Consider the following 24,481-nt stretch of genomic DNA (forward strand, 5'->3'; position numbering starts at 1 on the left):
CATTTTGGGAAGCTGTACTAAGTCCATGTAGCATGTTTACCTGCGTATACAGTTACTCAGGAACAGAGATTTATGCGTACTTCTAGGTAAAGAACAACCTTAAGACAATGTAAAAAGGGACAAAATTATCACAGTCAGCTGCACAAGGAGCTAAGTGGAGAAAGCTCAGACTTCCCAGTATCCATCAACCCCTTTTGAGTAGCATGAGGACCCTCCTCTTGCTGAAACACCAGCTGGCTTCTACACCATGATGGGAGGAAAGCCAATGCATAGTGTATATCTTACAGGAGATACTGGAACTGATGAATCCAGGGTGAAAGGAAAATCCATGTAAAGGAAATCCAGGCAATGCTTAAAGCTTGTCTAGCAGCAGAGAATGCAAAGTGACCAGTAGGAAAAGAAAGGCAAGAAGATGTTATGTTTTCCCTGTGTCAGACCAAAACCCAACTGGGAAGTGTGCTAACGTCAGACACTTGGAAGTTCAAAATCCCGTTTCCAACTCAATGCCAACTTAAAGCACACATATATTTACTAAGGGTGAATGTATATTCAGGAGATTTCCTTGCAAACTGAAAGATTTAAGACTACGCACTGCACATAATGTATTGCAAACGTGGAGGTTCTGCAGAACATGACCTTGTCCTGTCACAGTCCAACTAGCAAAAATTTAATTGTGAAGACTAAAAGACTGTTTTGTCACATTCTGCAGTCCCACAGAAGAATCCCTTGGCAGAACTACTGGCCCCAAATCCTGGTTATGGGGACCTCATGCTCCTCTTGTGCATCCAGAAATAAATTTCTGCAGTAATTGTTCACTTACCTTTAAATGAACTTTGCACTTACTGCTTTATCACCAAAACCTATTCATACTAGACTGGATTTAACATATTCAAAAACGAGTAATCTTCCATCATGACGATTTGTACTTTCCATTGCTTCACAATTAAACGAGTAGCTTACACTAGTAATTTACCATCAATATTATTAATGGCGATTTCTTTAAAATTCATAGCCCACTGCAACTGTTTTTTCTTCAGCAACAACAAAAAACAATTTTACACGAATTGAAGAGAGAATAACTAGGTAATTATATAAAAGAGTGCTTTCAGCCGTGGTTTGGTGATCTCTCTGAAGCGTGGCCACGTTAATTGCGCGTAAGTAATTTGGTTCCTTTTCTGCACACATGGCAGCTTTTATCCCGTCACAATCACGCCTCCGCGGCGATCAGGCTGCCGGCGTTTGTACCGGAGCGCTATGGGGAGAGCAGGGCACATTACACGTGGCTGGGAAGAGAACGGTGCCAGGAATTGTGAATATTCGAGCAGATAAAGGTGCACAAAAAAACTAAGGTGTTTTATACCGCAGGAACCGAACAATCAAACAATGTGCTGCTTCCACATGGCCTCAGAATATTAAATAACTACTATCCCTGGCTTTCAACTGTATAGTACAGAGGAACACACATATTGAACCAGCACCATGCCAGTGAACTGGAAACCAACACAGCTGAAAGATGTAATGTGCCTTAAGAAAGCCTTGTAGAAAGTAAAAATGCATCTCTAATCTACCAATAACATAATTTAAAATGTGAATCCATTACAAATACAAGATCAGAATTTTCCATACACTATGTACTGCTTTTCTTTTTAAAAATGTTGTTCAACACATGCCAAACCATAAAAATTGTTAGAGAAACTGAAAAGGAAAGAAAAAAGAATCAACAAAGGTAAGGCATGCATTGTGTTACATACATAAATAGTAATTTTTTTTAAGTCTTCACAACCATTAATTGTGCTGCTTCTACGACAATAAAATTCCAGTCCACAGAAATAATGAGAACTAGTTTCTCATTTGTATTTCTGACTCCACCTCTTCTGCAATTCCACAGATGGAGTCACAGGTGCGCTTCAGTGTACTCACCTATAAAATCTTGTAAAATGTACTTTCTCTTGAAAATGGCTTCAAAAGGTTTAACAACAGTTTATGTCCTGTGCTCTACTTTACTCCTTGATATTTTAGAAATCCTCATTCTTAATGGAAATATTCACCTCATGCTTGCTAACAACCAATTTTCTAGCATATTTGGGGAAAAAAAGGAAGCCCTGACAACTTTGTTTCCCTTGTATTTAGCTTTGTGTTCCTTTTGTATAAGTCTTCTTTTTGTATTCCCACTTTATGCTGAAGATATTCCATTCCACGTTTGTTAATCTACAGCTACATGCTCGCACAAAGATCAACTGAATCAATATTTCCAGAGGCAACAAGAAAACCAGTGGAAAACATCAATCCCAGAATGCTAAACACTCCTCTGCCTTTCAGAGCTACAAACTTTCAGGAGCGTGATAACTTGCCAGGGTTGTGTACCCACATCAACAAGCTGACACTGAACAAAGAGAACATAAAAAACATGTTGGTGTGGAAAAAAAAAAAAGGAAAATTAAATTGATCCACTTTTCTTTTCTCTCCCTGCCACTCCAGGTGCTCTGCTCGCCTCCCTCCGCAATCACAAAGCCCTACTCATCGTTTGGGTGGTAATTCCCCTTTTCTTCAGGTGGTGAAGTGGTGTTGTTGAGAAGTGCCGTCACCTCAATCAGGTGTCTGAGAAGTATCTTTTTCATAAGCTGTTTTACACCAAATAGGATGAAGTTACCCAGCCCAAGAGAAGAGGTGATAATGCCATTGTGCTCAATGCCTCACTTTTCACATCCCAGGGGCGCTGGTGCATCTCCTCAGTGCTTTGCCTGGTTGGCTTTGTTCTGCTTTGCTATCAAGACTCTCTGTTCAATTATTTTGCTTCAGTATGTGTTCCACACTCAAAACATGACAAGAAAAACTGATGTTTCTAAACATGACTTTGTTCACCTATAATTTCTCTGCTGCACTTTGCTCTATGCGCAGGAAATACAGCAAAAGAAGGCAAGTATGATGGTGTAGATAGCACTCTGGCAGAGTAACTCATGCAGCAAATAAAGGAAAAGTATAAGCGATCTGATTTTTTCTTCCGTAGCATTCGCTGGTGAACTAGACAGAGTCTTGACAAAATTATCTCAATGGTTTTGTTTAAGTAACTTTCAGAACTGCCTGTCTCAAAGCCTACGTGTTATTATAACACCCACTCTCTTTCTCTGCCTTCGAATAGAGCTATGTGCTTGTACTTAAAAAAAAAGAGAGGAGAATAAGGGGGAACCAAAGCAAGGCACCGAGCTCCCTTCTCCCTCAGCGCTACCCTGGGAAACATGGAGCCAGCAACCACTGCCAGCCCCTGCGCTCCAACCAGCGGCACCATCTTCATCTCATCTGCTCACTTCATGCCGCAGAATTCTAAAAATCATTGTAGGCTTCCGTACAGAGATGAGACTTTTCAAATCCAAGTGCTTAAACTTTAGCTCCTAATCTGCTCTTCACTCCCAAGAGACTGCAAATAAGAGCAAGCCTCTTCTGAAAGTGTTTAAATGCTAATTGATGTCTCAAACATACAGCTAAAAGGTAACTCTGACACCCAGCAACAGTAGCAATTCAAAGGTGTGAGGCTTTTCAGAAGACAGAGACCATTACCAAGGATCTTAGTCTGACTAAAGCTAAGCTTCCTGCTGTATTTAGATATTAAAAATATTCTTACACTTGACATCCAATAATTATTTAATTTTTATTTTACCAAAACTATCGAGAGCACTCACGAAATCACCCCACTGGTTCTGTTTCTATGAATAAGGAAGGAACATGATTATGAGATAAAGAAATAAGCCTTGCCGGCAATTGTAAGGCCACCAGAACTTAAATTAAGTGAAGCAGGGCATAACTACAGTGTGTTTCAAAAATGCAGACCCAGTTTCAAAGGGACAGTGATTTCAAATTGGGTCCTTCTTTTTGAAACACCCTGTGAAATTTCAGTTTTTATTAAATTGCCTCTTTTGCTTCATACTGCCTCCTACATGTTAAGTACCGCCATAAATATTTTTCCTAAAACTACAGCTTTTCCAAAGCATAAAAAAAACAAAATAAAATCATGATTACATAAACCACGCGTGCAGTTACGAAAATGTTCATTCAATAAAAAGATGTGAACAAGATTAACCCAAATGCTGTGCTTAATCTTAAGCACAAATAGAGAGGATTTTCAAGTCCACAACCAACAATTCTAACAGCCTTATCTCAGATGCCTAACTTCAGACTTCTTGAGATGGCCACATGGTGGTTACTCCCCATTTTTGAGGCCAGGAGGCAAGTCAAAGGACATGGGGTACTCCAAGTCAGCAGTAATGTTTGAAAACCTCTGTCAGTAGGCTTGATCTATGCTTAAGAGCATTTATTGTTGAGGACACCAGTTCAAACATTTACAGAGTGGACCCTTAAAAAACACTTGATCTGTCCATAAAGTACAATTTGACACTAATTAATCAAAAGAGGGGTGTGAGGAGCTTTTATATTCAAAGGCTAAAGTAGTCTGATAGGGTTTGGATCAAGTGTTCACCTATGCCAATGTCTGTCCTTATGTTCATATCAGCAAATACCGGACGATTCCATAAGGTATGGATGAGATAAGTATGGTTTAATGATTTCATACTGTCTGTAAACAAATGATTATTTTTCTTGGTGTTTTAAACAAGCTAAGCTCAGGGTTGATATGTAATCCATCGAAGGTATTATATTGGCTGTCAGCAAAGGAGAGGTTCCCTAATCCTCTTCTAAGAGTCATTTCATGCCAAGTTTTCATACTGAAATAACTATTTTATTAGCATAATTTCTCTTTATTAACCAAAATAGTGAAAGTCCTACAAACATAAGATTCCGGAAAGGTACACCTATGTTAATATGTGGTACCAGTACTCATCTGAACAGAGCCATTAACCTAAATGACAGCATATATTTTTGTACAGTCAAATTAAATTTTAATGCTCTTTGTCATCACACCCTGGTAACCCCATAAAATCAGTGTATCTCCAGTTCATGTATTAAAGGTAATTGTAGAGAAAATGTATATTGATGCATACAACAAGAAATCATACCCTGTACCTCTACCACTAAAATTCCCAAATTTAAAAAATATTATTTCATAACATCACAAGTAAGTACAGGTGGGAAGGGGCCTCAGCAAATCTCTAGTCCAACCACCTGTACAAATCAGGGCCAGCTATGGGATCAGACCAGGTTGCTCAGGGCTTTGTCCAGAAGGGTCTAGGAAACCTCCAAGGAAAGGGTCTACACAGTCTCTGTGAGCAACACCTTCCAGTGCTTGACCATCCTCGTGGGGAACACACTAGTTTGCGCCTCTCTTGTTTCAACTTATTCTGATTGCCTCTCCTCCTCCCATCATTCTTCACCGTGAAGACTCTGACTCCATCTTCATGACAACCCACTCCCCAAACCACTTCTTCTGGAGGCTGAATGAGCTCTGTTCTCCTAGCTTCTCCTTACAGGACAAGTGTTCCCACCCTGACAACTGTGGTGTCCCAATACTGAACTCAGTCAGGTTTTCCTGATGTTCCTACTGCACTGGGAGACCCAAAACTGGACACAGTATCTAAATGTGGTCTAAGGACTGCAGAGCAGGGGAGGATAAACCCTTCCCTTGATCTCCTGGCCACATTTGCACCCCCAAGGCCTTTCTGCAGAGCTGCTCCTGGCCTGTCAGTCCCAGCTGCTCCTGTTGCAGGGGCTCCTCCAGCACAGTGCAGGGATTTGCATTCGTACCCAAGACATATCAGGTCCTCTGGTTGTTCATCCACACAGTCAGTAGCAGCTTCACTTGGACACAAGAATACAGCAGAGACAGCGTCACAGGCCTTGTTAAAGTTAAAAAAAAAAAAAAAAAAAAAAAAGACATCCACTGCTCTCCCCTTGTCCACAAATCTAGTACCTTTATAACAGAAGCCATTTTATGATATTTTATAATGGTTTTCATCAATTTTCCCTCTGGATCAGGCTATGTAACAATTATACACTCTGTGGTTACACGGGGAATGGCACACCAAGGAATCCTGCTTTTCTACTTTTCTTCTTGCTTTACTCCTTTTCCCATTCCCAACTTCCATCAAAAAAACAAATAACATCAGTAATTTCTGTGCACACTTCATCTCACTGATGACAAAATTAACAGGCACCTCAGTGAAAGCAATGCAATATAAAAATGTTCAGTTTATTCCATGGGAAGCTTTAGCATCACTAGAGATGTGGCTGGCATTGCTTTAGAAGTCTATTCATATGCAATACACAGGTTTTCAACTAAATACATTGTAAGAAATACCCATATTGCTGGCTACCAAAAGTAAGCAATAGTTAAGAACATGTAAACGTTGTTTAATCAAGTTTAGTACAAAATGTAATGTTTAAACTATGCAATCTACTGTTTCCACTAATTATATATTAACAGGAGTGAACTGTCACTTTGAAGGTAACAGTGGGAAAAGGAAGTATTTCTCACTTGTGAGTTACATATTCCTGAAAGAACAGTCCTGCCCACATTTTAAAGTAGCCTGGGACAAACAACAGCTGGTGTGGGAGTGAGTAAAAGGCTCCTCAGACCCCGCATCTCAGCAACTCTCTCACCAGCATTTGGGTTGCAGAGACACACTAAAGCTGAAAGGGGAAAATAACTTTCCGAACTGACCAAAATTAGGGGAAAGCGATACAGAAGTTATCCACTCGTTAATTCAAAACATAGAAGTTTATTCCCCGGGAATCCAGAATACATCCAACCTAGTGTACGTGAAATAAAGCAAACATGCAGCCACAGAGAGAAGCGTGCTCTGGGTGACTCCTCACGCACCAGATGAAATACCACGGCACCACTAGCGGGGGCAGAGTGGATTAGCTTTATTATCAATTATGCAATAACATTTTAGCACACGGTAAGCAGACACCTTCGCCTCAGGGCACGTGGCTTGGACACACCAGGAAGCTATTGTGATACAGTTTCATCCCAGACGCCAGAGCCTGCCAACTCTTGTTTGGCCGCGGGGCAGGTAAAGAGTAAATGACAAGTTGCAGTCTGGGGCTGTCTTTCTGATGGCTTATTTTCACGTCATGGCTACTCATGTCAAGACAACCTTGGCGGCGAGTCTTCTGAAGGACATAACTACCCTACGTTTACCGACCAAGAAAGATCCTTTATTTAAAGAGCTTGGTCTCATTTTGTGCATTTAGCTTCTTGGCATGAGTGAAGAAAGTAACATACAGAAGATTTTTAGCCATAAAAATAGTGTGCTTAATGAGGAAGATCATGGAGATCAAACAGCAATAGACATCTGACCACTGAGGTAACTCTAGAGCCTCAGCTGAGAAATGCCACAGGAATCAAATGCAACATTTTAGCACATTGAAAACAAAGTGCAAAGAGAAATGGATGATTTTTTTCCCCAAAAAGAGTTAATTTCCTGCCCAGCATGAAACATGAAATAAAACATGACACTGGATACTGATTGAGATTTCTCACCGTTATGTGTAAAAGAAGCCAGCACAGACTGAACCACTGTCAGGCTTTACAATAGTTGAGTATTTCATTGACAGACAGAGGAAAGGCAACACAAGAACTGCAAACGATGACCACACAACCTATGGGTAATGCCTAACCACTCACAAAATGCCAATACATTAACACTCAAGGAAGGGTGGGTACTACAAATTTCATTTAAACATGCTAAAAAATTAAAAAAAACCATTTACTATATTATGTAGCCCTATAGAATTTCTGTCCTGGCTCTGCATTACAACTATATTCCTAATCTACACGGAAGCCTTAATACTAAACTAGGAAAAGTAATCACCGCTTAAGTGCTGTTAAGATAAAGCACGCTGACTATGAGCAGGTGGAGAGAGAACATTATGAAAGCTAACACCACCAGCAATCCTAGCCTGAGAAGTTCTTCATTGCTGGATACTTCGAAAACATGACAAAAGACAAGATGCATCCCCAAAGGCAAATTAACAAGCTCACAGTCAAAGCCTAATCAGAAACCAGCTCCATCCAGTTATCCATGTAAGAATAAAGCTGTTTAAATATAACCAGTTAGAGAAAGTGTGCTGTCAGAAATTAACTAAAATACCTCAGGGACATCTGGAAATCTTCCTAGAACGTCAGGCAATGTTGTGAACAGTTTCATGACTAAATTCTGTTTGCAAGTCACGTATTATCAGTTATTACTGGGAAAAAAAAAAGATTTGGCTAATAAACCATTAGAACAACTTCCACCCCTAACACACAGAAGAAGAAAGGCCATTAAAACAGCATTATAGAATGGATCATGAAACAGCAACCCATTTAAGGGTTATCAGCAATGAGCAACTGCTATCTGGTCAGATGAGATACTGAACATAAACTCCCCAAACATGAGTCTAGGGGGAAAAAAACAAAAATGAAAGGAACAAGATGTTAATTAAACTCTCTTTGCACATGATGACATTCAAACAGAAAAAGCTCCTTAGTCATATTTTCTGCATTTCTTTAATATAATCTTCCATTTGAAAAGCAGGGATCAAATGGAGCCATTCCCATACTGCCTGTAGCAAGTGAAGAGAAACGAAGTTCAGCAAAGAGCTCGGACCTAACAACTGTACTATGTAAAAACACAGAAAGGAACAGGAGCTCTGGCAAAGCCAGTAGGAACAGTCCTACACAGAAGGTCTTTCTTTTAGGACTAAATGGTGCCGTGAACATGACCAAAGAGGGAGAAGTAGTTGACTTGAGGGAAATCTAGACACTGGGCACGTCCTAAGCTTGGCCTGGTGTGCTAGAGGTGGGAAGGAAGCTCTTCCCCAGGGTAGGTTTGCTTCAGCATCAAAGGGAGGTCCTCAATGGTGAGATCTCTGAGAGACTCAGAGCTCTTTCCTTCCCCCAGCCTTACTGTCCTTTTCCAGAGGTGTGCACTGTCTCTCTTTTTACCCTCTCACACATGCACCTTTTCAGAAGACTCCTAACAAAGACTCCATCCAGGTCAGGCAGTTGCATTAGACTACCAGAGAGTGGTACAGTGTCTTTAACTCACCATCCGGTTATATATTATATTTTCCCTTCAGAAGGAGGCCAAAGGAAATTAACAACTCCCTGAGCTACAGAGTATCTGGAAAGCATGAAAAAAACACTCGTTACTCATATGCAAGGCAGACTACAAGGAAGCTAACAAGTGAAAAATCTTGCATTTCCACAACTGGCTTACTCCCAGCTCACATCAGCTAAAATTAGCAAGCTATTGCATTTACTACACACGCGTAGGTACGCCTCCCGAATTAGCTCGTTTGTTAGCTCAGCATCCTCCCACCACAAAAATAAGCTTGTTCTGTCCTCAGATTTTAAAACTTGCAAGAAATCCTTCTATTCACTAAAGCAGAGCCAAGCTCAAAATGTTACTGCATCTGAAAACATCCACTGATTTAACAGTGTACTGTACCGTGATTTGAAATAGCCACCTTCCATTTACTGTCAGGAAGATGCCTTTTCAACAATTGTTTTATATAATGTTAATTTGCATATGTCCCTTTGAAAACGATACTTGCGAGTTCGAATCTCTTTTGCTGAACTGTCACTCAAAGAATTTGCTATGCTTGTCAGGAAAAGTCAAAATACTATTACTTTAACATCCCATTAATGTTTTAACCAAGTTCTCATAATAGCTCCAAAGGATGAAATGTTCAATTTAAAACTGTAAATCTGTTTGTCTGCCTGTCAAAACAACACCAGCTCTTGCTGTGTCTAGCACCAGCAGTGGCTTTACCGAGCAGATTTCAGCTGCTAGTAGTCTGAAGTAAATGTACTAACCAAAGAAAATGAAAATAGAAATAACAGATATAGACATTGACTCACCACCCAGGAGGTTTACAGGAGCCAGAAAACTTCCGTGGGTTAAGCCCATATTCTAGTGTTGTTTCTCAGAGCAAAGAACACGTAAACATCTCCATTTTATCAGTTTGTCCCCAGTGGTAAAATGAAGACATTAAAATATACTTAACTACTGAAGATGAAAGCAATGAGAAATGAGGTTAAATGATATCAGAGACTATTCCAGCTCCCACAGAAGTCAGGAGAGTTTTCTCGCTGTCCTTCGTGGGCACAAAACCCTGCACTGAATGTGCCTGGAGACAGAAAGGACCTTTCAAGTCATCATTGTTATTAGCAGCATGCAATGTTCTCTCAATGTGAAAACACCAGAGATTTTAAGAATAGATGGGACTTCATGAAAATGTGAGATCTGCTTCCCTCAAGCCAATCACAGCTGTCTGAGCTGCTGTAAATATTTTGGGAGGATAATTCAGTCCTGATTTACAGCTTTATAGTTTGACATACACAGAACAATTTAAATAAATTACCTCTCAGACATATGTGTTGACACATTTTCATGTAGATACAAACACTTTATGAAATTAGACATCAGGAAAATGCACAACTGAATTGCATGAAATACCATTGCTAGCTTGTAGTTTTGAAGATTTGGAAAGCAAGACGTAGGTAGCTCTGGTGTATGTCCACAGGAAAATAAAAAAGCAAGCTAATCCTCTCACCAGCACTAAGTAGCAAACAGGACACTACTGTAACTTGCAACTTTTGAAGATTATACACTTCCATTTAGAGTGACTGAATTTCTAGCCCATATGGTTGCTGAAGATAAGGACGAAAAGATGAAAATAATCAAATGAAACTTTGGATCTTACAGTTCTTGCCCAAAAAGTAAGGCACAGTTTTCTACAAATATAAAATGGAAATGAAACATTTTGGACTTAAGGACAATATGTGGGTACCATAGCAGCAAAGATTCCAGAAAGCTCAAGTCCTTGGAACCTACAGGAAAAAAACAGGGAAACATCTGCGAAGACAAGGTCACTTTAAGCCTGTAAATCAGAATGCTTAAATTGTTCAGCATCACATTTCCAGATTTTTGTTTGATCTCTCCCCTTCTCATTCGATTTCCTATTTCCCTTGAATGAAAGGATCCAACATTGAGCACAGCTGATGACTTAAGGGAGCAGGGTACATCACCAGCACACAGAGCTCCCACCTGCTTTTTGGCAGAGAGGTGCAGTGGCACAAAGCAGGATGGGGAGCACCTGCGGGAGGGGAAAGGTGGGAAAGGACCTGGCTGGTCCTTCGAGGCCAGATGGTGGGCTGATGAGAGTTGTCTGTAAACTGGGACGTGGCAACATAAAAAAAAGGCATCAATCTCTAAGGTAAGACATATGGAATTTTTTGTTTATCTAAGGAGAATCTTGGTATATTTATAATCATGAACTTGAAACTCCCTCTATAATTTTGTCAATAATGTGCATTCATTTAATAAGAGGGATGATAAGGTAAGGAGGGTTTGGAAGGACTCTGAAGATACAAAATGTGTCTACCAGGATCTGAAACAGAACCTATGTTTCTGAACTAACGTCTCATGCTTCCATTTATAATGACAAACTTTCTCACCTAAATCTTAGTACTGTTCAGTTTACTAGAAAAAATTATATTCTGGTTGAAAAAACAGCAGATGGGCAAACAAGGTAATGGGCATTTAATTTCAGTTGCGTCTCCTCCATGCCAACACACTACTTTGAAGGGACTGCAAGTGTGGGAGGGGAACATATGTGCATGTGGATTGTGCATCTCAGAGAATGTTTGCTGCTGAAACACAAACTCTCTTTACTCTTTCTTTCCACAATAGCTCACAGGTATGTTCACACGATGGGTGGTTCCATACATTTATACATGGACCTAAGCAAGTGAATGGAGAGTCTCACAGTCCTGCATGCGAACAGTGACTACAGAATCATAAAATAGTTTGGGTTGGAAGGGACCTCCAAAGGCCACCTAGTCCAACCCCCCTGCAATGTGCAGGGACATCTTCAACTAGATCAGGTTGCTCAGAGCCCCGTCCAGCCTGGCCTGGAATGTCTCCAGGGATGGGGCATCTACCACCTCTCTGGGCAACCTGGGCCAGTGTTGCACCACCCTCATTGTAAAACATTTCTTCCTCATGTCTAGCCTGAATTTCCCCTCTTTTACTTTGAAACCATTAGCCCTTGTTCTGTCGTAACAGGCCCTGCTAAAAGGTCTGTCCCCATTTTTCTCATAGGCCCCTTTTAAGTACTGAAAGGCCACAACAAGGTCTTCCTGGGACCTTCTCTTCTCCAGGCTGAACAACCCCAAGTCTCTCAGCTTGTCCTCACAGGAGAGCTGTTCCAGCTCTCTCATCATCTTGGTGGCCCCCTCTGGACACTCTCCAACAGGTCTATGTCTTTCCTCTAAGGGCACCAAGCCTGGATGCAGTATTCGAGGTGGGGTCTCACCAGAGCAGAGCAGAGGAGCAGAATCACATCTACCTATAGAGACACTCCACGAAATGCCCTGTCAACCTTAAAGCTTCAGCACCCACTGTAAGTGCAGAGGGAGGTTTTAGGTAGCCCCATGACAGGCTGGAAGTAAAGGTATTTTTCAGCAACATGCCAGAAGTTGCTTGGACTTCGCTGGAGTCCAGACCAGGGATTTGAATGGTTCTGTCTTGGTGGCTTCTCATAAAATACTGAAAGAGCCTGCTGCCGTTTAAAAAAACACTGATCAAGTCAGACAGAACTCTTCGACCTGCCAACAATGTTTCTGTATCTAAGAAAACAAATGAAGAAGGCACTACTAATATCAAAGCATGAGATCCTGGAAAAAGAACTGAGCTGGATGAAACTCTGTCTTAGAAACTTGTAGTACCTTGAGACAGGAACTTGATCATCAAGACAGATCTGTCACAACAGCCTGAACTTCTAGAAGATGTGAGAACAACTTACAAATCCACCTTCACAAACCAAGAAGTGGACAGCTATGTTGAGGATCTGCAATGGAGGATGCAGGAGGATGCAACAGCATCATTTTCAAATACCACATGCAGCAACTCCAGCGGTAGGCAAGAAACTGAAAAAGCTCTTTAAGGAACATGAAAATGATGGAGTGAGCAAGTACAGCAACTTGGCTGACAGGCAAATGACAGGATCAAACAGACCTTAACGCAGTTTAAGGACAGACCTGATCTCTTCAGCTGAGGTGGGTACTCCAAAACTCTATCAGAATTGATAAACTGGAGGGGACCAACATAACACAGTGATCTGAAACTTAACTGACAGCTTATTCCTTTCTGCTGTTTACAACATCCTATTTTCTTAGGGTGAGACCAGGAATCCTGTAACAAAGAGAGCCAAGAGAACATGGAACCTGGTCCATGTTATAGCGCACAGACCTTGAAGGAAAGGTGGTGTTCAACAAGCAAATTTTCCTATTTTTTTGCCTGAGTAAAGTCAGCTGCAATTGTTGAGGCAGCAGGATAACAAAAAACCTCTGACCCCTTATAAAACAGGTTGGAAACATGCTTCTACCTGAAGTTAGACAGAGAGACACCTGCCAGTCCTGGGAAGAAATGAGGAGACTGGCAGATGCCTGCATACCATTAGAAGGATGGAAGGCTGAGTTCAGGGTGGATTTCTTATACTGTTGTGCTGGTTTGACTGAAAATGAGTTCATTTTCTTCGTGCAACTAGAAACCTTTCTTTTTCATAGCTAGCACGGTCATTATTTGGATTTTGTTTGAGAACAAGAGATAACACTGCAGCACAGAGTTAATGTTTTGATTGCTCTGGTCTGAGAGCCAAGGACATTCTGAGTGCTCTGCCCACAGGTGTGAGGCATCGAGGAAGGGGCGCATGGATGGGGCAGAGCTTGACTGACATCCAAACTGATCAATAAGAGTATTCCATCCCATTAGCGTCATGCTACATATTTAAGGATGGGGGGAATCTTCCGCTCTCTCTCTCAGGCGCTTTCTCTTACACACATTTTTTTTTTTCTTCACTCTTTTTTGCCAGAGCCAGGGGAGTTTCAGTTCGGGATGTTTAGTTTGGCTTTTTGCCGTTTTGCAGAGGCCTTTACTGATTGAAGAAATTGGTACAGACAGTCTACCCATCTCCCCTTTTCCTGCTGGTTTTGGCTGAGATAAAGTTAAATTTCTTCATAGTAACTTATGTGGGGCTGTGTTATGGATTTGTGCTGGAAACAGTGTTGATAACACAGGGATGTTTTAATTACCACTGCACAGGGCTTACACAGAGCCAAGGCCTTTTCTGCGAGTAGCCTGGGAGTTCACAAGAAGTTGGGAAGGACACAGCTGGGACAGCTGATCCCAACTGACCAAAGGGATATTCCAGACCATATGATGTCATGCTCAGCAATAAAAGCTGGGGGAAGAAGAAGAAGAAAGGGGCGAACATTCGGAGTTGATAGTGTTGGTCTTCCCAAGTCACCATTACATGTGACGGAGCCTGGCTGCCCTGGAGATGGCTGAACACCTGCCTGCCCATGAGAAGTGGTTAATGAATACTTTGTTCTGCTTTGCTTGTGCACAGGGCTTTTGCTTTACCTATTACACTGTCTTTATCTCAACCCACAAGTTTTCTCACTTTTACCCTTCCAATTCTCCCCCCCATCCCACTGCAGGAAAGCAAGCGAGTGGCTGTGCGGGGCTTAGTTGCCAGCTGGGATTAAACCACAACACTGCAGAAAGTCAAAAACCTGATCAAACCAGAATGGCAGCTTATTCAGAAGGATGAGTTCTCACCTGACAAACAACCATGACAGTTTGCAAGCCTAAACTGTGAAGAGGCTGAGGAACACACGCCTGTACTCAGACCATCCCAGATCATGCTATGCTCTGAGGAGACAGCAATCGCCACGACTGAGAAGTGGAATGAGGAAATCCATCTTTCATCTGATCCAGCCATTTATCATTGATCCTTTTGGCTGTGACATGGCAAGAAGCAGCTATATGAAATGATGCAGTTGAGCCCAGAATAGCTCTCCTAACACCCAGAGAGACCCCAGGATCAGTTGCAAATGCAGAGTACACATGAGGCCATGAGATGGTTCTTTTGAGGATCTGCCATCCATTTTATGGGAAATCTTGGTATTGCTGGAGTTTGTCACCAGCTTTAGTTCCCTGAACAGTTTCAGAAGCAGAGAGAGATTTAGGCAGCAGTCTTAGAATCACTGGTGCCAAGCATGGAGATAAGCAAGTTAGTTCCACTAGCCCTAAAGAACGCAACAGCAACCTTGGTGGGGCTGATGTACCTAGGACCCAGACTGCTGTGACAGGCCGAGAGCTGCTGCAACAGGTAAAGAAGAAAACAAATGTTTACAGTGCTTCATATTGGCATTCAGTGGCTGAACTGGCTCTGGGGATGACCAAATCAGAAGCCTCTGTGGTAATCACGATTATCTGTGAGGATTAGACTTTACTGGTCCAGAAGGTTGAAAGACTTTATCGAGATGGCTTTCTTAGCAGGGAAGACCAATGACAGATCAAAGATAAAGCAGTTGGATTCGGGTGACTGGTTTCCAGACCACGATACCCACTGGGTCCCATATCAGATAAAGCTTTCACTGCCTTTTCAAGGAGGAACTTTCTGTAGTTCATGCTCACCATCCTTTCCAGGTTTTAAAGAACACCACATGGAGCACTCGCCAGGAGCGAGACCTTCTCTGTCACACAAATGAAACCTTGTACATGTGTCAGAAGATGAAATTCAACCCCAAAGCAGGTATACACCCAGGGTGTAAAACAGCCCTGGGAGATATCATCAAAGCTAAAGGGCAGCACAGTCTGTTCTACTGAAATGACACAAGAATTATCCACCTTACATACTCACTGAGTGAGAAGGTGACCACGATCCCTAATGGTGTTTCTGGTCTCAAGTGGCAGGCCATTCAAATATTCGTAATCTGGATGTAGTTGTGGATGATCACTCCCAAAAAAACGCCTAAAATGTAGGTCTCCCAGTTGCAGCTTTATACTAAATAAACCAAATCTGCAAACTTGAAAACTATGTTTGCTCATTTGCTGTCTCCTCTGTGCTTAATAGAGACCTATTCCAATTTGCACTTAATTGGATTACTACAGCTAATGGCAAAATGAGGTTTTAAATACATGTATTTTTGTAGTCAATTAAATCTAACTTAAATCCCACACATGTACAAAGTTAGGAATGATCAGTGCACAATGCCAGTCAGCAGAAACCCAGCATGATTAAACTTCTGAAAAATTCCTTCTTGAAAATGTGCTGTGTCACTGACAGCTCCACTACTGACAGAGCAGTAGTTAACTTGTGATAAATTCCACAAAATGACATTCCCCATCCATGGCAGAGATGAAAAAAACCCAACCAAACCAACCAACAAATCTAAACTTATCTAGATAAACTGAAAGACAAAATAAACAAACAACAAGGAAAAATATATAACCATACTTCATGTGAATCTGTATACACTGGATTGTAATTTAAAATAACTTACGTGAATATGTGCACATTTTTGCTCACTTGTTTAGCTCAAAACATATATTTTCTTTTTTCTTTTTTTTTTGGTGGCTTTCAGACTCTAAAGCTTCAAATAAATAATTTAATTTACTTCATATTACCAAGAAATCTACCTATTCAGACGTTTAAGAAACTACAAAAAAAATGGCAGAGGACATTTTTCATTTGAAAAGAGCAGCCTTAACATCTCAGTTATTGCTATATCAATTTTCTATGTAAAAATTTATTTTTCAATTGCCAGCCCAGGAATTTAGCTTAAGAGTCAGAAATTAAGCAATGATGCCTATAACATCTGATATGCCGAAAGCCAAATGTAAAGCCATCATGTAAACCTCTGCAATCCCACCCTTTTCAGAGTTCACACTATAGAAGTTGTCTTCCTTTATGCAAAGGTGTTGCTGGGCCACGTGTGAGAACAAATGCCTGAAAGCAGAGTTTAGCTCATCTTTAGCTTGAACATGTCCATCACAAAAAATAATCCAGAGCAATATTACTTCTGCAAGACCGACTGCAACAAGTGCGGACAGCAATATTTTTCACACCAAGTTTTCTATGTTTGGATGACAATACTACTTACTTATGATACCTACTAAACAAAAACATGTCAAAACTATTTAGCATAAGGTCTAGTTTGTGGAAAAGCCTCTGTAAATGTCTGAAGGACTGCTATTACCTTCTAGTCACTTTTTTTTTCCCCTCTTCCACCTTTTACAAATACATAGAGCAACATCACAGTCCTGGTGCTCATACAAGATGATTTTTTTCATGCATTCCCTTGAAAAACTAAACCAGTCATGAGTTTGGAGAAAAGAAAGCTGAGAGAGATATCGACAAGATTTGTAAAATCACAAAGGCAGTGGATATGGTGAATGTCAAACTGCTATTTAACAAAACACAAAATGCTTGAGCCAGGGGATGCCTGTTGAATATTGAAAAAAAAAAAAAAATGGAAATTGAGAAAAAAAAGTACTTTTTAATGTGATTGGTAGTGAACTGCGGCAGTTTGCTACCTGAGAATGCTGGATGCAGACAGCAATTAATTGAAAGGATTCATGGATAACAGCTGCATAAATGTCTAGATACTAAGGCGATGAGGCAGACTTCCCCAATCCAGTGCCTATGGACAGCACGAGGGAACTGGACTGCAGAAAACGGCCAGGCTTACGTGCTGTCCTTAGACAGTATGTCCTGCTGGCTCTGTTGAAGGCAGAATGCTGGGCCAGATGGACCTTGCTGAGATCCAGTTGGGTATTTCTTATGCTCTCTAAACTTGAAAAGTTTTGAAGTTCATGGTTTCAAAAGACAATGAACTTTGATTCCAAGACGGAACATCACTGATTTACAACAGTGTTCACACATGTCACAGGCCAGAACAGTTCCTTGCCACAAGAGTGTCTAACCAGAACACGACAAATCACTGACACATGGCACTGTTAGAGGAAAATAAGCTGAATCCAGCAGCCTGAGAGAGGCGAGGCTGCTGCTGCTCCACGTCCCCAGGTTCAACCAAGTAGCAAGGCAAAACAATTTTTTCCAACAGGCACACGCACACATAGACATCACATACATGCATCTATATGCATATATATGGCTGGACATACAGATACCAGCCACTCAGAGCACTCACACCAACACTAACAGCCTCATCCCACTCCCCACCCTGGCTAAGCAGGAGCTCCATTAATAGGAATATATCTACATGTCCAAGGCGGACCCCTCCAGTAGCTGGGTTCACTCGGTCTGCCCAGTAGCTGCATCTGGATCCCAGTCTTTCCAGTTGCTGCCAGCTTGACATATGATCCTCCGATGCTGCAGCCCCACTACAGCTGCTGGTACAGACCATCACACACACACACACCTGCACTCGATCCAGTTGCTGCACCACAGGCACCCCATACCCACAGGGAGTAAAGAACCCCTTTACTGGAAAACAGCTGAAGGTGGAGTTTAATGAGGAGACAGGACAGACTGAGCTGGACAAGCAACCTGGCGAGCCCCTGCTACCATGCAAACAGACCCTTTTTTTCTGTTATCCCTCCACTTCCCACATTTGTTCCTCCTCAAATCATCTAAATCCCTTCCATTTTCCACCTTTGTCTCCTTTCCTAGGCATCCCACAATGAGTCCCATGCAATCCCCAAAACCTTTTCCCCTGCATCCCATCCCACAACATGTTCTACACCCCCAACTAGCAATACCCTTAGTCCAAACAGTGGCTTGGAGAGTGGCTCCTAATGGCTCATGGCAATGGATTTTATGCCTGGATGCTGGGGCTCTCCTGGTACAGCTCTGGGAGGGGACCAGACAAGGCCTCCTTTCCTCTAGGTCCTTAATTTGGGTGTCTTCCTGCCCCTATGCTCCTCTGGGCTTGTGGAGATGGATCTTTCACAGCTCTCCCGTGATGGGCCTGGGAGTAGCTTGGCCAGGTAATCGTTTGGGCTCCCATCCCCAGTGTCTCTCCAGGCTCCTCCGTGGGGATGCACCTGAGCTTTATAGCAACCACTGACCAGGTATCACTGCAGTCAGCCAGCCCTGAAATGTAACGACTTTCCACCAGCTTTCTAAGCTCTAACACACAGATTTAATCTGTCATAGGTCACCTGTTTCTTAAAATAACCTGTAATGATCAATCCCCCTTCAGCAGCTGTTAGAAATCATCCCATATTGCTTGTCATAAACCAAATTACATTACTAATGACTACGTAAAGCATATAATGAAACAAAGAGTTGGTACAGGCTGTAGGCAGTAACTTGTGCACATCCTTAACGCTCCTACAGCTTCAGCAGTCTCATCAAGGTCACCACAGCTACTCAAGTGGTTAAAACAAAGCCTTTGTGTCTCAGGAAAATTGGAGCGTTACAGATCACAGCACCTGATCTGCAGATAGACAGGTCTGGGGCCTCATCCAGCACCCAGCCCAGGGGACTCTTTTCACTCATGCAGGAAGGCTTTGGATCAGCCTCTAGAATCACAACACTTTTTTTTTATTTCATTTTTGGGTTTGTTTATTACCTCTCTGTTGGTCTTCTGTTCCATTAAGTTGTTTCTGTGCTTCTTCAATTTTGTCTGCAAGAAAGAGAAGTCATTATTAAAATAGATATGTAAGAAAAGCAAGATTTTAGAAAGTCATTTCCTAAAACCTGTCTCGAGCTATCTGTTTATATTTAGGAGCAATATCCATCACATGTAAATATGCAGCACATTATGAGTAATATGGCCATATAAAATTTTATCATTTTTTACCAGCAAGGCTATTGACATGTTAAATTACACGGAACTGCAGAAAGAAAAACATTGGCATTGGATCTGCAATCAACAGCTAATCCCATTGTAGTTTCATACAATCTATAATAACTTATGCAGTCAGGGGACTCTTTGGAATAGGTATTATATTATGGTGCATTACAGAGTATTTTAATATGTTTTTGAAAACACTGTTAGAACAAGACAATGCAGCATTAAACACGGCAATAGGAACAGCAAACTGGATTTAATACATGAAGCGACAGAGCCAATACTGTCACACGGGAGCAGCGAGGGTCGAGCAGTAGCCCCGTGCTTATTCCTCTGTGCAATTATCTGGAATTTATACACACGCAGCAGGAACAAAAAGAGGCCTCAAGTCTCTACTCTCACCCTGTTCTTCTGCTGCCCCCAAACACATCAGTGTAGGGAAGGGAACTGCATTTCTGTCGCTGTTTGTACAGAAGATCCTGTGGGAAGGGGGGAGCTTATTCTGCATGTGTGTGCATTTGCAAGTGCAGAGCAAGAAGCAAGAAAGGGGGTAACTGGAAGGAATGAAAACTCGAGACACATTTCGTTTTGGTAGCAAACGGTCCTCTGAGTGGCTTCAGGGTAAGAGGTGCTATTAATAAAAAGCTGCAGCATTAGGACAGTCTCATCTCCACATCACACTGTGGCCTGACCAACCAAGACCTGAGCTAGGAATGTGGCTTTCAGATCTTTTTCCAAAATACCCATGAAAATTAAATGGAAAGAACAGACCAGGGGTGTCAAACACATGTCAACCAAGGGCCACACTGCCCTCGTGGTGGCCTTCAAAGGGACAAATGTAATTTTAGGGCTGTATAAATGTAGGAGTAGCCCTAAAATTACATTCAGCCCTCTGAAGGCTACCACAAGGCCAATGTGGCCCTTGGTGAAAATGGATTTTACACCTCTGGAATAGGCAATAACTGGATTCACCCTAAACCTCTCCAACTCTACTGGTACAACTCAAGAAACACCAGACTCCATGGCTGCCATGCACAGGAGGAGGACAGCTCTGCAAAGTCCTCACCTCTTCACAAGTGTGGAGGTTGTTATCTGGTCTTTCAGTCACCATTCCTATACAACACGAGGTTTCTAGAAAACGGTCCTTTCTTCAACAGATTTTTAAGTCAGTGGGTTTAAGTGACTTCTCCAATATTTATGAACTGAACCACTCAAGTATGTTGGAACCATTTGTTCACAGTTGAAGTCTGAATTTGTTTTCTGATTATTTTCTCAGTAGAGACAAAAGTTATAACTGAAGTAAACCCTTCTCCTAGGTGTTAAAGCCAAGCTTTGTTCAGCTCACTCTAGTTCAGCATTTCTGCTTTTTAAAACTAGCACCAGGTTCCCTTCCACACTAAAGCTCAGTAATTTCTCTCCTGTATGTTGTCGTCCCAGAGAATGCACAAAAGCATCTCACAAGGATGCCAACCAGGCAGACTCACAGAGCTGGAGTGAATGAAGCTGCTAATGAGACTACCACTGCAATTTTAAAAGCCAAATCTCTTCCTTCTTCCTCTGAGGTTAGTGAGACATACATATACATTTAAAGGGAAGTTTTATACAGTCTCTTTTGTACTGACTCACTGGCTGCTGGAGACAAACACAGGCAACTCAAAGAGAACAACCCTGCTCCAGCTCTTTACCAATCCTGTTACACAGACTGACTTAGAACACGATTTGATATTTAACGTCTTCCTGGATTTCAGCTACAGCTGAAATACTATATACCTCTACGCATTTTTGTATAGAAGCGGCTGTAAATATCAATTTCTTACAAAAATAAGAGCAAACATAAACAAAGCACCTTTTATATACATATGCCTCTAATGCTAGTAGAGAAAAACGTATCCAACAATCTTACACTGTTTTCCCACAGAAACGTGATGAAATACGCAACTTACAAAGCTGTATGACAGCTGTTGAAATACATGAACACACAGGAAAAAAACAAACATCGACATTAACCCTGTAAACTGTGAGATTTCCCAAAAAGCAGCAAGCAATCAAAACCATAGATTGGCTATCAAACTCTCTTCCCCTGTGTACTTAAGTACAACTGCAGTTCCATTATTAAAAGAATTATCTGCATATTTCGCATAAATACTACAATAAATGTATGTATTTAAATTCATGATGATCCTATTTTATAGACAAAAATTAGTTAAGTATTTTGGAAGCATGCCACATCAGATTGTCAGAAAGATAAAATGCTTTGATGTCCTTAGCTTATTTCTCTCTTATTAAAAAAAAAGAAAAAGAAAGAAATTAGTTCCTTTCAGAAATTCCTAACCACCTCTTTGTCAGACTGTAATCCCAAACAAATAAACACAGATAACAGAAATAATAACAAGGTAAACATAGGCTTGGTACACAGCCAGAAAGTCTCCTGCACTTCCTGCATCTCCTAAAATGCTTGCCCAATTAATTAGATTTGTTGCATATGTGTCTTCCTACCTATAGAGGTATGTCTGTACAAAACACTTTTCAGCATTTTGAACACAGATAAAATTCACTGTTGATTCCGGAAACCGAGACGCTGATTTTGATGGTACCTGAGGCCTGGGTATTAACATGGGTCTGCCTGCTGAATGTCTCACTGAGGACCACGTCCTCCTAACATCCCCCACCACCCAGATACCTGCTCCCCTCACCGTACCAAGGCATGTTTAATACCACTGAATTAAATCTGGCAGCTGCTTCCCAGCCTGCCACATTTTACCACTATAGATCCTATCCTATAATTGTATTACAGATTCTCTAACGGTATGCACCTTTGAAAACTCTTCATAAGCAAAAATATATTAGACTGAAATATCTGAAAAAGGCAGGAGAAACTGAAAACTACAAAGCTCACTATCGACTGGAAATAATACTATCCGATCCAATACTCACTTGATTTAGTATTATTTCAGATTTAAACCTGTGATACTGAAGACACTGCCTATTCTGAAAATTTTACAAAGCAAACATTTCTTTATCACTGGAATATTACTTATTTTTAATAGGATAAGGGAAAATAATTTAAGTAATGGGAATTTCTAATACATGGCAGGCATAGCACTCTATTTCCCATAAAATGACAGAATAGTACATATCTTGACTACTTCACTGTAAGACCTACTCTAACGTGACCAACCTTCAGCAGACAGCCTTCTGAAGTTGCACACATCTGGAAGCAAACGACGACGGTGACAGATACCATCTCATTTAAGATGGGACACTTCTCACTAAGTGCTTACTAGAGGTGAAAAGAAGGGCAACAATAAAAGAGGAAATTGCCATGTGCCGCTGAATAAAGATAAGATTTTACATCAGGGGTGTCAAACTCATTTTCACCGAGGGCCACATCAGCCTCGCGGTTGCCTTCAAAGAGCCAAATGTAATTTTAGGACTGCATAAATGTAATTTATTACATTTGGCCCTTTGAAGGCAACCGCGAAGCTGATTTGGCCCTCGGTGAAAACGAGTTTGACACTCCGTTCTATATGATAGTAGTAGTGTTACAAGTCAGGGAGCCAGTTCTTGGTTATCCCAGGCAGCTTTGTATCACAAAAAAGCACAGCGCAGGTAACATAGAATAGTTATATGCATATATAGTTAGTTCTATACATATGTAGTTTTGTTATATACATAGTTATATGTGCGTACATAAAATAAAATGAAACAACTCGAGTGCAATGGCTTTTCTTACTCCAGTCTTAAACCTTTTCATGTTATTGTCTAACACAGCTCTCCCAGCAGGTATCTGTTGTGTGGAAGTATCGTCAAATTCCTTGGGGTTTTAAATACATAATGTAACTGTGCTTTTTAGGAACAGGAGGAAGGAGATTGGCATGCAGTAAAATATGCTTCTTGTCTTACAGGCCTCCTGCTGTGATGGATCATTAAACGGATACCAACAGTCTGAGCTAGACACGGCAGTGCTATGGTGGGTTTTTCAACGAAAAAATAAACAAGATTTTTCACCAGCTTTGTATTCTCTATTTTTGATCTTCACTGAGAGATATAACCTCATAGATTTTAATTACACCACAAATAAAACGTAGTTTGTAAAGATCTTTACTTTTTTTAAAAAAAAGACATCAGCATATCAACACACACAAACTTGAACACGTTGATGTGTATTAGAAATGCACTGGGAATTTTCAAGAAAAACTTAATAGGCCTTATTTATATGGTCAGTTAAGGAAAAATAATAAAGGCTTAAGAATCTCAGCAAGAAAAGTAGAAATACCGAGAAGAGTGAGGTTTGCAAAATATGAAACCAGTAACTTCTGACAGCAATTTAAGCTAGAGCAAAAAAATCTTCTATTTGTGGATTTGTGGCTTTTTTTCTTTTTTAATCTCTTTTTGCTCATGACAGAAACTCCCCACACCAGTGTAATGAGATGACTGTTTCCTGCTGAACAAATCTCCCCGTGTAGTGACAACGCACACAGGAAAGGAGCAGCAGTCACTGAGGAGGAATACTACTTCTTCTAAGCCACCAGAAAAGCTCACATGGGGCTGATGGGTGGGAAATGTTCATTAAGCTTAAGCAAAACACCCCAACACAAATATTTTTCATTGCACGTATTTGCAGGTGCCTATAAAGAAAGCCTTTTTCTTTTTTTTCCCTTCTTCATGAAGACACAAAACTTCTGCTCTAAAATAAAAAAGAAGGTTGTTTTTCGTATTTTTTAATCTGACATTCCCTGTTCTCTACGGATAAATGGAAAACTAGCAGATTTACACGATACCAGATGCTAAGAGCAGACTATCACAACTTGAAAAAATAAAAATGTGTATCTTGCCTAAAAGACTAGGTTTTTATATTCAAATATTTAACCAAAACAGCTGGAAGGTAAAATGTCAGCAATTTTCCCCTCAGTTAAAGGCAAGAACAACTCT

The 24,481-nt window shown here is 41.0% G+C and overlaps 1 protein-coding gene across 2 annotated transcripts in view; it reads right to left on the minus strand.

Moving 5' to 3' along the window:
- The window catches only part of HIVEP1 (HIVEP zinc finger 1), a 120,714-nt gene that overhangs the window by 33,572 nt on the left and 62,661 nt on the right, over positions 1-24,481 (minus strand). For both annotated transcript variants that reach the window (XM_065052412.1, XM_065052411.1), the window contains exon 3: positions 19,328-19,381. In XM_065052412.1, coding sequence (XP_064908484.1) covers positions 19,328-19,381 — 54 coding nt within the window. The remainder of the gene's footprint in view (positions 1-19,327; positions 19,382-24,481) is intronic.

This window comes from Columba livia, chromosome 2, assembly GCF_036013475.1.
Source record: "Columba livia isolate bColLiv1 breed racing homer chromosome 2, bColLiv1.pat.W.v2, whole genome shotgun sequence".
Lineage (NCBI taxonomy): Eukaryota > Metazoa > Chordata > Aves > Columbiformes > Columbidae > Columba > Columba livia.